Source organism: Paroedura picta, chromosome 4, assembly GCF_049243985.1.
Source record: "Paroedura picta isolate Pp20150507F chromosome 4, Ppicta_v3.0, whole genome shotgun sequence".
Taxonomy (NCBI): Eukaryota; Metazoa; Chordata; class Lepidosauria; order Squamata; family Gekkonidae; genus Paroedura; species Paroedura picta.
The window spans coordinates 26521940-26538425 of record NC_135372.1 but is presented as its reverse complement, the minus strand read 5'-3'; the positions used below and the strand labels follow the sequence as shown (position 1 = coordinate 26538425).

Genomic DNA, 16486 nt, shown 5'->3' with positions numbered 1-16486 from the left:
AGAGGTTCATGAACTACAACTCCCATGAGCTGCTGGAGGGCGTGTATTCTGGAGGGGTAGGGGCAATGGTTTTAGTTGTTTGCCCTCACCTCAACCATTTACCTGGTGGGAAAGTGCCATTTTACAGGCCCTACTGAACTTTGGTGGTTTTGCCATCTCCAGACTACAAAGATCAGTTCCCTTGGAGAAAATGGTTCCTTTGGAGGGTGGACTCTATAGCATTATACTCCACTGAGGTCCCCCCATCCCAAATACCATCTTTCCAGGCTACACCCCCAAATCTCCAGGAATCCCCCAACCCAGAGCTGGCAACCACAAACTATATCATACTCTGGACCTCTCCTATATTGCTGTTCTCCTCCTTCTCCCCTAGCTTGCTGCTGCCTATCACACACACTCGGACAACCACAACTCTAAAAAAAAAAACCCACTTTCACCTGCCCTATGTGACATCACAACACGAAAAAACAGGTGGTTCTGAATAAATGTACTAACAGAAAAAAGAGAGAACCTGTCCCAGGCTATCAAAATCTGTATACAATATAATATTGATACAATACTCCTTAATAAGATATTGAATCCAACATCAAAATGTGTCTTGTCTCTATTTTAATGATTCACGAAGCAACCAAAACGGACTCTAGATTTGTGCCGTTTTCAAGGCTGAATTTTCATCGGTGGTTGTTTCCTCCTATGATTGTGAAACTTATCCTAGCAAGTTTCCAATGTTTCAATATTCATCCAAAGCTCTCCCATGCCTGTGAGCTGAAGCCCCGTGTTCTATGTATAGAGTTTATGCTACAACTTTGAGCTGGGTGAATATTGAAATATCGTCTGTGCCATGAATCCTGACAGTTTTGCATTTTCTTTGCGCTCTTCCTCTCTCCTGACCAGGGGTAGGCAAACTGTGGCCCTTCAGATTTCCATGAACTACAATTCCCATGAGCCCCTGATGGGGCTTATGGGAATTGTAATCCATGGATATCTGGAGGGCCACAGTTTGCCTACCCCTGCTCCTGACTGTCAAGTCCTGTCACTTCCTGCCATATGCTTACAGCTTATTGAGTCCCAGGGGTGAAAGGGAGACTTGGGTCTAGAAAGTCTAAATGTTCCAATCTAAATGGATGACAAACTTCAGCCTCTTTTTTTAAAAAATCACTGGCTATTGTGTTTCCTTACATCTTTGCCATGCCCGTAGAAATTCCCCTCCTGGAGATGCGAAAGGAGAAGAGTTATTTTTAACAGCAGAGACCAGCAGCGTTATTGAATAAGAGATTTTAAGTATTTTAAATATTTTAAATATTTAATGTTAAATGTTATTAGTTTTTAATGTTACCGTTATCTGGAATTGTTGTAAACAGGCCTGAGATGGTTGCCTGAGAGGGGAAGTTAAAAACCAAACCGAATCTTAGAATCACAGAGTTGGAAGGTACCTCCAAGGTCATCTAGTCCAACCCCCTGCAGAATGCAGGAAATTCACAAATAAATAAATAAATAAACAAACAAATAAATAAATAAATGAATAAATGAATAAATAAATAAATAAATAAAACAAAAACCAATGAAATAAATAAAATACATCGACTGCCAAAGGGGATGGGGAGCTCCCCCTCACTGGCCATCTTCAAGGAGCTGCTGGACAGAGACTTATCCTGGACAATTGAGGCTGATCCTGCATTGAGCATAGGGTGGGACTAGATGGCCTGTATGGCCCCTTCCCACTCTAGGATTCTATGAGTCTAGTTCAGCAGTGGAATGGGAGGGTGTGAGCTCCCCCTCACTGATGGTCTTCAAGCAGTGGCTGGACAGATCCTTATCCTGGATGCTTGAGGCTGATCCTGCACTGAACAGGGGGCAGGACTAGATGGCCTGTGTGGCCCCTTCCCACTCTAGGATTCTAGGATTCTAGGTAATAAATCCTTTCCTTTTCCTTTCCTTTTCCTTTCCTTTCTCAGTCCGCCTCTCTAAACTCTCCCCCTCCCTTTAGGACCAAACTCTTCCTTGAGCCCTTCTCCCTATTCATCTCTGTCCTTAGCTCCCTGTGATCGGGCTCACTCCAACAAAAGCAGCCCAGCCAACCACAAAAATGCACTAGCATATTAGAGTTGGGCTGATTAGGGCTATGTGGAGAAAACAAGAATCTATCTCAGAGACTGGCAAGACGTTAGAATCCCGTGGCACCTATAAGACCCAGTTTTATATCAGGCATAAGCTTTGGCGACCCTGCACATGTCTTCCAATACATTCCAGTGGGTCGCCATGTTGGTCTGAAGCAGCAGAAGGAAGTTAGAGTCCAATGGAACCTTGAAGGCCAACAAAGATTGATTCTGGGTATCAACATCTGCATGCATGCATATGTCAGGAGACCTCCCATCTATCTTCCATTAAAAGAATTCCAGGCATCAAATGCTTGGACTGAGACCTTGGAGACTCACTGCCTGGCAAAGGAAGCAATGACGGCCTGGCCCAGCAATCCCCAACATGGGAACTGACTACTGAGTTCCCTGCTGGCCATTTGCTGCTGTCTTTTGGATGCTGAACTGGCAGATCAGTGGCACTGCCTCTTCCATTACCCACCCATCCCCCCACCCCCCACAAAGAGCATTGAGGATGTCAGACCAAAATCTACTCAGGATCTCCAGCCCAAAAGAGGGGAGATTGAACTTGACCATGGGCAGGACATTTTTGGCCTTGGCCCCACCCTGGTGGAAGGCTCTGCTGAAAGAGATCAAAGCCCCTCAGGAACTTAACCAGTTCCACAGGGCCTGCAAGATAGAGCTATTGCACCAGGCCTGTGGTTGAGGCCAGCGAGAACACCAAAAGTGCTGGCTTCATTGCCAAAGTAGAAGACTATCTCTCCAGGAAGATCTAGAACATCCCCCTCCCTGAGTTTACTGAAGGGGGCTGAAATGATACATATAATATTTCAATGACTCACTGGTTTGATTGTTTTAATCGATGTCGTTTCCCTCCCTGAGCTACCTGGAAGGGCAGGATATAAGAAGAAGACTGTTGTGGTTATTATGATTATGCGTTTTGGACTGTCCTCCATTGGAGCAGAAAAACCCTCAGGAGTGCATGGGAAATAGTATTCTTGTACCTATCGGGAGCCCATGTTAGAATAGAGCTCTCCTCAACATAGAAGGATGCTGGTTTGGAACCTCCTAACATTTTGTGATCCCTTCAGGGCAGCCATTTTGTGGCGGCACCTGTTGCCCTTTTTTAAATGCCAAAATTGTGTCTGGTCTCAACGAACTTGGGGAGCCCCTGTTCTAGATGGACGACATCTGAATAAGCACAACAAAATTGGAGTCCAATGGCAACTTTAAGTCCAACAACGTTTTATCAAGGCGTAAGCTTTCATGCGCACGCACACTTCCTCACACAACAGAACAGGGATCATAAGAGTACAGGTAGAAAGAGAAAGTAAATTAGTAGCAAATTAGTAAACACCATCATGATGTCCAAATTATGCAGTATAATTCTTTGCTAGCAAAGCAAACCAGTCCTTTGGGTTCAGTTGTCCTTCACAAAAATGTTGGGGCAATAAAAATGTTAAGGTTGATGATTAATGGCAGACACTTTCCCAGTTGTGAAAAGAAGTAATTAAAAGAAAGTTATTGCTAGTCCCATCCATCTCCATCTAAGCATGGAGGCATCCCCAAAAGTGACAAGCCATACTGAGTTTGTTATCCTGTCCTGAGAACAAAGAGTTAGATTCGAAATAGCATTAGATGCTTACTTACATCACATAACAGTCTCATTATCCCAAATAAAATTAAAAGAAGAAAGGATTGTAAGGAATGTTGATATAAGAGTTGAATGAGATTAGCATACGTAGTGAGGTAAGAAAACCAATATCCTTGTTGAGTCCTGGGGATTCCATTGTTTGAAGTTTGTAATAACTTGTATTCGTTGAAAGGGGGATTGCAAACTAAGATTGCTTTATGGGCCCAGGTCTGAAAACTGACTGATAACCAAAGCAGAGCTTGTGAGGCAGATGCCACATTTCAGGCTACCACCAGTTGGTCTGATGGCCCCATTCTGGGCTGTCTCCAAGGGCAGCCCCAGGAGCAGTCCATAGCAGTAGTCATGTTAAATGATTTCCAGGGCACACAGGAAATGAATCAGGGCCAGCTATCAAATGTTCAGTGATCCACCAACATGAGATGCCCACAGGCTCCTCTATCATGGTAGCATTTGCCCCTCTCCCATTGTTCCTTTGCTGGAGGGACTCTCTCACACTACTTTCCACTCAAACAGTGCCAGCTAATCTAAAAGAACACCTCATTCCACAGCGTTGCTGTTCCCTCTAATTCCCTCGAATTTTCCTCCCGATAATTCATTTCCTGCAGGCCCGACTACATTGCCGTGGTGTCTGGGGTGACCTCCCAGGTTAAGGAGCCTCGCAGGGGGCGTATGGGACAGCCTCTCCTTTCCCACAACATGGCACGCCATCTTGGGGGTGATCTGCCATTTTGTGAGACGCGGCAGCAACCTCGTGAGAGTGGCCATGTTGCGATAGCAGGCAAGGCTGGAGGCAGCAGCAGGGTACACGGTATTCCTGTGCCCACAACGCCCGAGCCCCGGGCTTTGGGAGGTGGCCAACAATGCCAACCCCTGAAACCAACTCTGCTGGGAAAGGAGTCAGTCTTGGAACAGCACATTATCTGGAAAGTAAAAGGCAGTATTTGGCAACCTGTGCCAGATGGGCATTGTAATGTGAAACACATTTGAGAACCTCAGGATAAAACGCATCTTGAGCGAGAAAATCCCGCACACCCATTCATGCGAGAGGCTGCCTGTCGTCTCTGTAGCCGCCACTGCGGCCTATCCACCAGGAAGCCCTCCCCACCCCCAAACCGGACCACAGATTATACCAAACGCACACCCAAAACGTGCTTCCCAGGACGGAGGCTTTGGAGGCAAAGACAGAGGCCAACTTCCAAATTTTAAGTTTCGGAGGGGGAAAGGCACTCCTTGGCTACCACGGCGAACTCTGGGCTCAGACCCTGGATCCAGATGTCTTCAAAACAAATCCCAGTTTGAAGGCTGTCTTTGCAGGAGGCCAGATGGGAGGGAGATCCTTGGTGGAGGGAGAGAGAGAGACTCGGAGCAGAGCTGTCAAGGGCCGGGGATAAAAATCCAGCGGGTCACCGTGAAGTCCTGGCTAGGCCTGGCACAGGCTTTGCCAGGGCTATTTTTGGGCCTGCTGGATCGTGCCGGGCGAGAGGGAGGAGGGGAGGGAACTCCTGATGCAGCACTGCATGGGGAGCGGCAGACGTCGTCGGTGCCTGGCCAAGAAAAAGGATGTTCCCAAGTTAGGACTTAACTCTTGCGCGCACAACAGCACTCTGCCAGGGCGGATTCTCTCTCCGTACGACTCTAGTCAAGGCTGTAGCGTGAATGAAAACTGGGCCGCACGACAAGCAGGCCTGATCTCCAAGTTCCCGGAAGAGCGAGCAACAATTGACATCCCTTGATGATTGCTCTACCCATGCTCAGAGAAGAGCTGGGAAAAAATGGAAGGGGGGTCTCAAGCTAAGTCTTCTCCCTCGCTTTTTAGTGTGGGGGGAATCCTTTACTTATTGATTAAACATAAGGCCACAAGAACCTTGATAAGAACTGCAATTCCACACTGGCTGGACTTTCTCTAACCGAATTCTCTGGAGAGGCCCACTGAGCCAAAAGCATACAAATTCAAATGGAGGGGGGGGGGGGGGTTCAGATTTTTCACATCCCAGCAATAGGATCAAAAGTGGGAGGGAGCAATGAATGTTCATGGCCTGGGGGGGGGGGAAATTCAACCCCAGCCCACTTCCAAGACACCCCAATTCACCATCCAGAAAAGTCTCAATCACTCAAGTCCCCTGTGGAAAGCCTGACCAATCGTGGTTAAGAGCAGCAACTTCTAACATGGAAGAGCCAGCATTGATTCTCTACTTCCCCACATGCAGCCAGCTGGGGGACTGTGGTTCATTCACAGTTCTCTTAGAGCTGTTCTCACAGAGCAGGCCTCTCAGAGCTCTTTCAACCCCACCTCCCTCCCAGGGTGTCTGTTGTGAGGAGCAGAAGGGAAAGGCGTTTGCAAGCCGCTTTGAGACTCCTTCGAGTAGCGAAAAGCGGGGTATAAACGCCAACACATCTTCGAAGGGCTAGAAGCTTGGCTTACAGAAAGGGGAAACAAACCCCTGCTGCATTGTACAGCGCTTGTTCTCCTCGAGGTCCTGGTCGTGGGGCTTGAAAAAACGAATGCTTTGCAGATTACAAAATATGCTGTCGATGTATCGGGTAACCGATTAAGCTGCATGCATTTGTGGGTGGGGAGGAAATGCCCACAAAACTTAATCCTAAATGGACCACGCTTCTTCATTTTGGAAACAAGGCATTGTCTAAACCGGGGAAGGGGTGGGGTCATTCACCTGCCGACCCTCTCCCCAGGAGGAAAACGCCTTTTCTGCCCTGGAGCTTAGCACCGGCAGCTTTAATAGATGCTTGTATTGAAACATAACGAGGGAATGAGAGCCAACCTTGCTTGAGCCAATGAAAAAGTTCTGAGTCCGCTTAAATAAACTAAGATCGCCTGCCACATCATGGCTGTTATCACTGTTCAGCTCCAGAGGGCATATAGTCATGGCATATCTGAATCTCTTTCGTCTGAATCTCACAACGGCAGCCTTCTGAGGTTCAAAAAGAACGACCAGCAGGCCGGCAGCACATCTGAACTCTGTATTAACGCCGAGTTCAGATCTCCAACCAAACTGCCCTTCACACTGTGGAAGAGAGGAAAAGTCTGTAGGCCTTCCTTCTTGCCCCTCAAATGTGTACTGTGATTTCCCTTGCATGCCACACATGCTCAGAGAGAATGCCCCTTCAGTGTTGCATTGTTATATTGATGAAAAGGTTGTGCGTTAAACTGTCCCAAGCCCATTAAACCCCACCTGAGCTCTTAGGAACTTCCAGGGGAAATTAGCCAGGCCGGAAGCAGTGTCACGGAAGGTGGCATGTTTTGGCAAGTATTGGGACCTAGTGACAGAGAAACGCATGAGCACAAGTAGAGAAAAGAGAGGGAGAGAGAAGCGAGAGACTGGCTTTGCAGTCATACTACCCTCACCCACTCACATGTTCTCAGCCTCAGTTCCCTGGCCTGCAAAATGGGGACAGTGCAAATTTGATATGTGAATGGGAGGCCTCCTACATGCAAACCACACGCTCTCAAGACAAGCTATGACCCTGCTAATGGCCTACCTTGTCAGGCTGCCACGATGGAGGCAAATCATTTGCAAACCCACCCTCTTTCTCAAGATTGAAAGGGCGCAGAAAGGTTTATCAGTCTCATGCGCTGCCGTCATTTTTCCTGACACAGAATTTACTTCTGCAGGTGCAGGAGATTCCGAGACAAGCTCTCTGCTTGCATTCGGCTTGGGAAAGTTTACCATCCCTCCACAGTGCCTAGATTTATAAGAATAAAGGCCTGTCAGTTGAATTAAAATCAGATGCACTGTCCGCTCAAAAGCCACAAAAAAAAGGTTTCCAATCTGGAACTGCAGATATTGCCCTCTGTTTGCCTCTGCTTCAGTCACTGAACCGAGAATGGTTTTTGAATTGGAAAGAAGGGAGCAGAGAATAGGGACCGGACAGAAACCAGACCGCTTCAGCCGCTGTTTCAATTGCCCTGAAATTTACCAACGGTTACAGTTCTCATCAAAATTGCCAGCCCAAGATCTGTTCTAAAAATCTCAGGATTGAAAGACCGGGGTGGGGGCAGGAGTTATTTATTTATTTTGTTTATTAAGTTTTAGGCTTATAGGCCGCCCCTCTCCAAATGGTCTCACTGCAGCTCACATAAAATGGATCTGTGCAAACTGCCTGAGACACTGTTTCCTGAATAGGCAAAATACGTGGAATATAAAAACAGAGCTTTTAGAGCAACCTTCTGGGGAAAAAGCAGGCCTCCGGATCACTTTTACAAACTTAAGAAAAGTTGAAAGAAAGTCTGGGCCCAGAGCCACCTTTAAGACCCACAAAGTTTAATTCTGGATCTAAGTGTTCGCATGCATGCACATTTTTCGGCTGGAAATTCAACGCGCCGAATTTTCAAAATTCGGCCCAGTGCCTTGCTGCACTTGCCCCAAATTCTGGGCCAAGATTCCATATGGCCAGGTTTCAAAAACTCACTCATCATTTTGGATGTCCTGTTCCCCAAAGCAGAGGGAAGCCTCACTTGGAAGCACCCCCTTTCGAATAACGCCAAGATCACATCTAGGGACCAAGCACATGCCTTGGCGTGCGCACCCCCCACTCCCTGTTGTGGTATTCGGGCACCATTCTGGCCCAACTTGCAAGGGAGCTGATCGCCAGCAGAAATGTACTTCGGAAAACCTCTTCGACTAACAGAGTTTTCATTTAGTTAGCAGAGGAGGGAGACTTTACATGCGATCCGGGAGAGACTTGTTCAATAATTAAATAAATATCAGGAAGAGAGAGAGAGAGAGAGAGAGAGAGAGAGAGAACATCTGCCAAGGTCTGGGGGAGGCACTAAAACTCGGAATGCCCTTTCCTTATCCGACCAGAGTCTGAAAAGGTCCGCTCAACCGTTTGCCACACAATGTAACCCACTCACATACCCGATACAAAGTTGACCTCTCCTAATGCTCACAGAACTCTAGAGAAGAGCACAACACTACGCCAGGACAGAGAAATATCACGTCCTCTAAAATGGCGCGTGAAACATATACACAGTACATTGAAACAGAACCCCCCCTCCCCAAAAAAAAACCAGCCCTAGCACTACATCACAATGTGAGGTGCGCACCGACACAGCCGCCACGCAACCGACAAACACGGGCAGTGCCTTTCGCCTTCTAAAAGGCAGACTTTGGAGAGAAGCCAACAGGATAGCAGATATATATCTCAAATGCAGCACCATGGCGGTGGGCTTTTCGCCGATGATCTGGAAACTGCAAAGGGGAGGCCTCCCCACACCAGAGGGCTGAAGTCTCAGTCAAGAGGCCCATCAAACAGAGGGAACCGTAGAAATGCCCAGCCCCGGATTTTTCACAGCCTACACTAGATGCACGGTACACAGATTCCTGCAGAGGACTTTGCCATAAACTATACAGTACAGTGTGCGAATACTCGGTGCTCTAGTGCGACACAAGCGTCGTGAATTGATCGATGGCAGGCCAAGGGGTCAGCCGCACGCTTTGCCCGCTTTCTCCATGCGCAAGTGGTCTTCCAGAGACTTCACGGACATGTGGAACCACTGCAGAAATAAGAGAAGGAACGCTTGCACAGTTCCACATCCTACAAAACACCGAAAGCGCACATCCCGCACACGCGGTGCAGGAGACCCAGAGCCTCTTGCACAAGTACACATGCTTGGTGACACACACGTGTGCCCAGGGCCCTCGCACTGTGACACAGCCTCGCAAGGGCAAAAGTCCAGGGTTGCAAAGCCGTCGTGCGAGAGCACACCGGAGATGCATTCCTGCACATTGCTGGGCAGCAACGCATGCATGCACAAGCCACCTTTCACACGCTGCAGCACGGCCACTTTTTTTTTTGCATATCCTGTCACAGGACCCGTGCCTAACATGACACACACACTTTATTGTATTATATACATACGACGATTTATACATGCAATCCTATTATCAGGGCCACAGCCTATGTCATGCAAACACCTCCTGTCCTAGGTCAATGTGACCACCTACCTCAGTTTCCCACAGCTCTAACTTACCTGTCATCAGGCTGGGGGGGGGGGCTGGGGGGGACGGTTTTTACTAGCCTCATCTATGTGCCCCTCCCCCAATCAGGAAGGGGATTCCCTTGGACCCCCAGAAAAGAAAACCTCCTTTCATTCCAAACTATCTTCAAGCCCACCACATTGAGGAAAGGGAGGTAGCCCCCCCCCAGTCGTGCAAATCTAGAGTCCCCCCCCCCCACACACACACACACAGGCGGTAACTACTGCCCCCTCCATTTTCAGGATCAAACTCTATCAGCCCCGCCCTGTATGAAAAACTCCCAAAAGCAAAATAACTGTTTTGGCACGGGGGGGGGGGAGTAGAGCTGAGGCCGGGCACTTCCAATGAAGCGGTTCCAATTCGCCCTCTTCCAGTCTGCTGGAAAAGCGTCGTAGAAAGCGGAACGGCGCGGGGCGCGTGGGGGGGGGGCTCTTCCTAAAACTCCTCTGGCCCTCTTCTCTCCTCCCCCCCGGCCCCCATTTTTCCCGCAAATGGGAGGGGGGCTTTGCCTTTCTTTTCAACAGCAGGGCTTCGGGAAGGGTTTTTAAGAAGCGAAAATGAAAATCCAACTACGAACAGGAAACAGAGTTCTGAAAAATTAGCAATGCAAAACGCGCGGCGGCGGCGGCAGCGGCGGCGGGGGGGGGGTTACAAAGGGGAATGCAAAGGGGGAGGCTTTTTTCTCTTTTTTCTTTTTACCTGGGCGAGGCAGAGAGGCGACGAATACATCTCCAGGCTGCCGGGGGAACCAACGGTCTCGATGTTTTTTGGGGAGGGGGGGTGGGGGAGAAAGGAGGTGGAAAAAGCAGATTCCCAGCTGAAAAGTTACTGAGTCATGTTGGCGGGCGGCGGACTTTTCTTTTCACTCTTCCCCTTTCTCTCTCTCTCTCTCTCTCTCTCTCTCTCTCCCTCCCTCCCTCTCTCGCACACTCTCTCTTTCCTGGCGATGGATAGCGCGGGGGAGGGGAGGAGACGGGAGGGGAGGGGAGGGAGGGAAAGAGGAGGGGGTGGGACCAGGGGAAATCCTCCCCCCCCAAAAAAAAATCTGAAAGAAAGGACCAAACTTTGGAGGTGGGGTGGGGGTGGGGGAGAGATCCTATCAAGCTGTCAATTTTTAATGAAGTTTTTTCCCCTTCTCTCCCCCTTTTCTTTCTCAAAAATCTACGTTGCCACAGACAGGCGGACACAGGCAAGAGAATCCGGGGCCCGAAGAGGACAACATGACAATCTGGCATTCAAGCTTTTTTTGGGGGGGGATGCGTGTGTGTGTGTGTTTTCTCGAGGGGAAAAAAAATCACCAGAAAGGGAGGGGTTGGAAGAGAGAAAGAGGTATCCCCAACCGCCGATTCTGCCATTTCGAAAACTTTGCAAAAGATGGAGGGAAATAAAATAAGGCGTATTTCCTCCTGGTCGAGAGTCGGGGGTGGGTGGGGGGTGGTCTATGGAAGCTGGTCTTATAATAATAGTAATAATAATAATAATAATAATAATAGTAATAACAATAATGTCTTTCTAGGAGACTCAGATCCAGAGGAAGGTAAGCCAAAAAGAAAGAGGAAAATGAAAGGAGGGGGAGGGAGGAGGGAGAGGGAGGAATAGAGTACGTGAGGTCGATCTCGAAAATATTATATTAATACCCCCCCCTCGGGCACACACGCCGCCTCCGCCTTCTGCTGGGGGGGGGTCGGTAACTTCATCAGGAAATAGGATGGGGGGGGGAGGTAAAAGACCTGGGAAAAGTCTTTCCGCCGCAGCAGACTCCCGGAAAAATCTCTCTGCAAAAGTGCCCTTTCCCATGGAGTCCCTCCTGGCGATCAACCCCCCCCCCCCACACACACACACACCCATAGGAAAACCTTCATCCGCAGAATTTCATCTCCTCATTTTTTAAAGCCACTTTAGAAATTAGAACCCCTCCCCCAGCCACCCCTCCAGCGACAAGAAGGTGAGAAAAGGAGGGGGGGGCACTTTTGCGGCCAAAGAACCTTTCTCTCGTGCCTCCCCCCCCCCCAACTCCACGGAATTCTCACCGACCAAACTTTTGTACGACTCTCTCGTCTTCCTCCCCCGCAAAACCCCGGCGAAAAGCCCACAGTAGCTGTCTACTTCTCAAAATAATCAACCGGGAGCTTGGCACCTGGAGAGGGGAGGGTTTTTTAAAATGTGGGGGGTCTTTATTGCAGGCCATCGTTCGGGGTTATGGGACGGGGGGGGGCAGAGACCCAAGAAGCTCCGTAGGTGCCATATATCCTCCGCCCCCCGCCCCAGACCCTTTCCTTTCTTTCTCCAAACTTCAGCATTGGACAGATCTACTCCCGTGAAGTCCCCCCCCCCCCTCCTAATCTGGTGACCCCACGGTAAATGTGCCTTTTAACTGTGCGGTGGGGGGGGAGCGCATTTATTTTGGACAGGTGTCCCCCACCTTCCCTCCTTATCTCTAACGTCCGACCCACTCTCCTTGCCTAACATTTCCCGCTGAAATGTCGCCTTTCTCGGATTAATAATTGCCTAGATCCACAGGGGAAGGGGTAGGGTGGGGGTAATCTCCTTTTCCAGGAAATTTAACGCGCCCAAATGGACTAGAACGCCGAAGTTTGCGCGACTTGAAACTGACCGACCTGCGTCAATTTCACCTCCGAGAGAACTCGAGGAAGTTGGTCAATTTCACCTCCTAGATCACTCCAGGAGGTTGGTCAATTTCACTACCTTTCAATCCAGATAGGATTTTTTTAAAAATAACGCCTTCTTGTTAAGGGAGGGCAGGTTGGCCCCCGCCAAAAAAAAAATTAAAACCTCTCAGCTCCTGTCCTGCGACATGTTCAGACCGATTGCAGAAGACGTCAGATCACCTCCTCATTACGAGTAGCCCCGAAGCTTTCTCTCTTCCCTGGAAATGGGGAGGCTATTCCCAGAAGTTTCCGAATACAGGGATTTCCACTGGGCCTCGCCAGTTCTGGAAAGCCCCCCCCCCCAAAAGGCATTTCTTCCACAGTTGCCGTGAGAAGTTTGAATGCCACTCACAGGTTCTCCTGGGGAAATAAAAATCTTTAAACTGCGACCTCCGAAGAAGCCATCCAAGGACTGGCGGGTTTGTTAGGACCGAGAAGAGTCGACCTTAGGAATCCCTACTTGGCCGTCCCTCAGTATTATTATTAGAAACAACAGCCACGAATAAAAGTCCTTCTCAGGTTTAAAAAGAAGAGCCGATCTTTTTTTGTAAGGCGCCTTGCGGGGGACACGGGTGGAAAGCCGATCTAAACCAAAAGAGAAAATTAGACCGATCCGTAAAAGCGAGACTTTATTGATTGAACACCAGGGAGACGCGCTTTGCGTTTCCAAGCCCCCGGGACAGTGACGAGAGGGGAGGGCTGCCTAATTAAAAATACATCTAATTAGCAGTGGACGCGGTTTGTTAAGGCTTTGTGTGAAGTTGATTCTCCGGGCAAGTTTACCTCCAGGGACTGTGTTGGAAAGGCCAAAAGGAAAATTAAAGAGCGGGAGGAAAGATGGTAAACTTTTAGGAAGTCGTCCTTCAGAGCCCCAATCGAGCAAGCAGCTGGATTACTGGGCCCTGCAACCTGCAAGAGAAAAGTCCTCCCCACAGGCAGAAAGCTAGGGTATCTGGGGTAGCCCTTCTCCATGTTATTGCTTTTATCTGACATAATAATGCCTCTGGCAGTCACAGGTCAGGTTTTTCTTAATGCCATAATATGCATCCTAGGGACTAGTGACTCCCTTGGAACTAGCTTTCTAAGTGAAGGGACATTCATTTTTCAATTGCAGCCTAAACCCACGAGGACGCCCCCTTCTCTCCCCCCCCCTATTTAAACCTGAACTAGGCCTCAGTGTCTGGAATTTGATGCCTGGACTCTGCCTGCGTGGGAGAGGGGGGAGATACGATGAGGGGGGTGTCTAAAAGAGCGATTTGTTCTTCAAGGCCACTTCGGCATCGCCTTTAGGAACTTGGGCTCCCCAAAGCATCATTGCCCAAGTTGGAGCTTCTATGCAGAAGAGGGGAATTAAAACGCTTCTCCGGAAAGGTCAGTTATTAAACCAACATACACTTACCCTTCCTAACCCTAGTAGCTCCCCCTCCGCCCCCAGTTCCCCTTCTCTTCCCCGATATCCACTCCGGGTAGGATCAGTTTTGGGTTTACACGCAAGGTGTCCCTATCCCAGGGCGCTGCATGGAGCATCAAGGCAGATTTCGAAGTGAAGTTATGGGGCTAGTGTGTGTGTGTGTGTGTTACTTCTGAAACTTCTGTTTTGTATATCATTTACAGAAGCCGGGGAAGCCTCTAAGACTGGAAGATTTTGGGGGATGGGTGCGGGGAGGTGACCTGAAAGGAATTGGAGGGGTGGGGGGCTTTGGAAGGGCCAAACAAGACCCAAGCACTGCGGTAGATCGCCTGGGGAAAAAAAGTCTTCTAACTTCTTTCTCTCCGCCCCCCCCCCCGCCGCCGCCCTGTATTCAGTTTATTTCTTATTTAATTTCGAGGAACCGCTTGCTAGAAGTTAAGCGCCTGGCGGGCTCACGGGGCCCGATCCGCACCCTGACAAGTTTAATGAGAAGGGTTGTCTCACTCCTTTGCGGCGTTGATGGCCAAGGCGATAGGGAAGGGAGCGAGAAAGAAAGAAAGAAAGAAAGAAAGAAAGAAAGAAAGAAAGAAAGAAAGAAAGAAAGAAAGAAAGAAAGAAAGAAAGAAAGAAAGAAAGAATTCAGGCCCAAGATTCTCGAATAGGAACACAGACCGATGGGGCTCCCGCCTGCCATGGAGATTTTTTATTGTTATTCTTATCGAAGCAGAAGATCCGGGCCAGAGGCAGCGGCAGCAGCAACGCGCCCCGACTGTGTTTACTCGCGAGCCAGCCCCCTTGAACTCGCTGGGACTTCCTCTTCAGGCACGGTGGGAGGGAAGGAAGGAAGGACTGCGGCTGGAGAACCCGGAGCCCGGCTTATTTGCTCATTGAAAAGCCCACTATTTTTTTTGGGGGGGGGGGGCGGGGGAAGCAGGAAAGGGGCTGCAGGCCGGAGGAGAGATGGAGAGCGAAGGGGCTGGCGGGGTGTTTTATTTAAGGGAGGGGGGGCGATGCTGCAAGCTGCTGCTGCTGCGGCGGCGCTGGTGGCGCTCCCGCCGTCCCCTCGTGTGCTCCGCAGCGCCCTGGCGAGGCGGCCTGCTTGCCGCAGGGCCCCGTTGACTTTCCCCGGCGCGTGTCCTGGTGGCTTCCTCCGGGTGGGAGGGAAGAGGGGGGAGGTCTGGCGAGGATGGGGGGGGGGGGGGAGATCTGCGGGACCCTGGCCAGTTTCGGGGGGAGGGAGGGTCGGCGGGCGCCCCCGCGGCCAGCTCGGCCTCTCTCTCTGTCTCTCTGTCTCTCGCGGGCGCTCCGGCTGGCGGGCGTCATTTCCAAGTTCAACTCGGCTGGCCCTCCCTCCTTCCCCGCCCCCCTCGCCAGAGCGGCCATTTTCCGCTACATCTCGGGCTCTGCTGAGCTGGCTGCCAAGAGAGAAGGCGAGCGAGGGAGAGAGAGAGAGAGAGGGATTGCCATCCATGCTTCCCTCTCTTCTCCCCACCCGCCCCCCGGCGCAGATCTTACGCATTTCCCCCTCCCCAATTCCATGCGTAAAAGCGCACCGCGGACAACAGAATGTGGCCAGATACTCCACAGACTTAAAAGAGCCCTGGTCGGATCTCAACCCCCCCCCCCCCATCACCATCACTTCTCACAGAGAGGGGAGGGCGGCGCGGGAGGGGGGAGAGATCTTCCCCCGGATTATTGGCAGGGGATCACCTGCCAGGATGGTGACATAGATTACCCCCCCTCCATAACAGCTTTTAGTGCCTGCTTTGCTTTTGACAGGACAGACCCCCCCCCCTTTCTTTTCCCCTAATTCTGGGCCGCCAGCCTACGGCTCCCCCCCCCTCCCCCGCTCTCCCCCCTCCCTCGCTTTGCGAAGAAACCATAAAGTTCTGCCCCGCCACACCCCGACGAAGAGCCAAGCGAGAAGGAGGTGGAAACTGACATGAAACTTACCATCGCGCGGAGGAAATTGACCAGGGCGAAGGAGCGCGTCGAAGCCGGCGGAAGCCAACGTTGGGAGGGAAGAGGGGTGCTTATGGCAGGCGGGAGGGGGCAAACCTGCTGGGTCCCACCAAGTTCAAAGGCATAGATAGATACGTGCGGGCGGAGGACGGGGGTCGACCGAAGCGGGGGGGGGGGCGGAGGGGGGTCAAACCCGTGCGAGCTTCTCTCCTTTGCAGCGTCTGATCATCTCCCAGGTACCTTCTTGCTGGGGGTTAGCAGCATCTTTTGGGGGGGGGGGGCTGCGAGAGGCTTCTGTTTGGGTCCGAGTCAGAAACAGCCCGCACTGGAGGCGGCCCAAAATTCGACGGAAGATTTAAAGTGTGTGTGTGTGTATGTGTGTGTGTTGCTGGGAGGGGGGGGGAGGCTGATGGACTTCTTGCTCTCCTTGGCGCCCCCCCCCCCTCCAGCTTTCCCTCTCACGCCTCACGAGTCATTTGCGTCCCTAGCTCGGACCCCCCCCCCCTCCCCTCCAACCGGGTTGTGAAGTGGATGCTTTGAACTCTGGAGGAGAAGGAGGGGGAGGGGGCTGGTGAAATGGGGCAGAGGAGGGGAGGGGAGGATCGGGGTGAGAGGTGGGGGGAAGAGATGCCTCACTTTTCTTGGGACGCCCGCCCCCTCCAAAAAGTCGTTTTGGGGGCGGGGGAGGAAGGAGC

At 50.7% G+C, this 16486-nt stretch overlaps 1 protein-coding gene across 4 annotated transcripts in view; it reads right to left on the bottom strand.

Moving 5' to 3' along the window:
• NFIC (nuclear factor I C) overlaps window positions 1–16013 on the bottom strand; it is a 155038-nt gene extending 139025 nt beyond the window's left edge. The window contains exon 1 of one of the 4 annotated variants that reach the window (XM_077332048.1): window positions 15783–16013. In XM_077332048.1, coding sequence (XP_077188163.1) covers window positions 15783–15785 — 3 coding nt within the window. In that variant the 5' untranslated portion in view covers window positions 15786–16013. Of the gene's footprint in view, window positions 1–10448; window positions 10940–15782 lie in introns of those variants that run through there. The other 3 variants (XM_077332047.1, XM_077332046.1, XM_077332045.1) reach the window with 3 other exon arrangements.
• Between the last annotated feature and the right edge of the window lie 473 nt (window positions 16014–16486).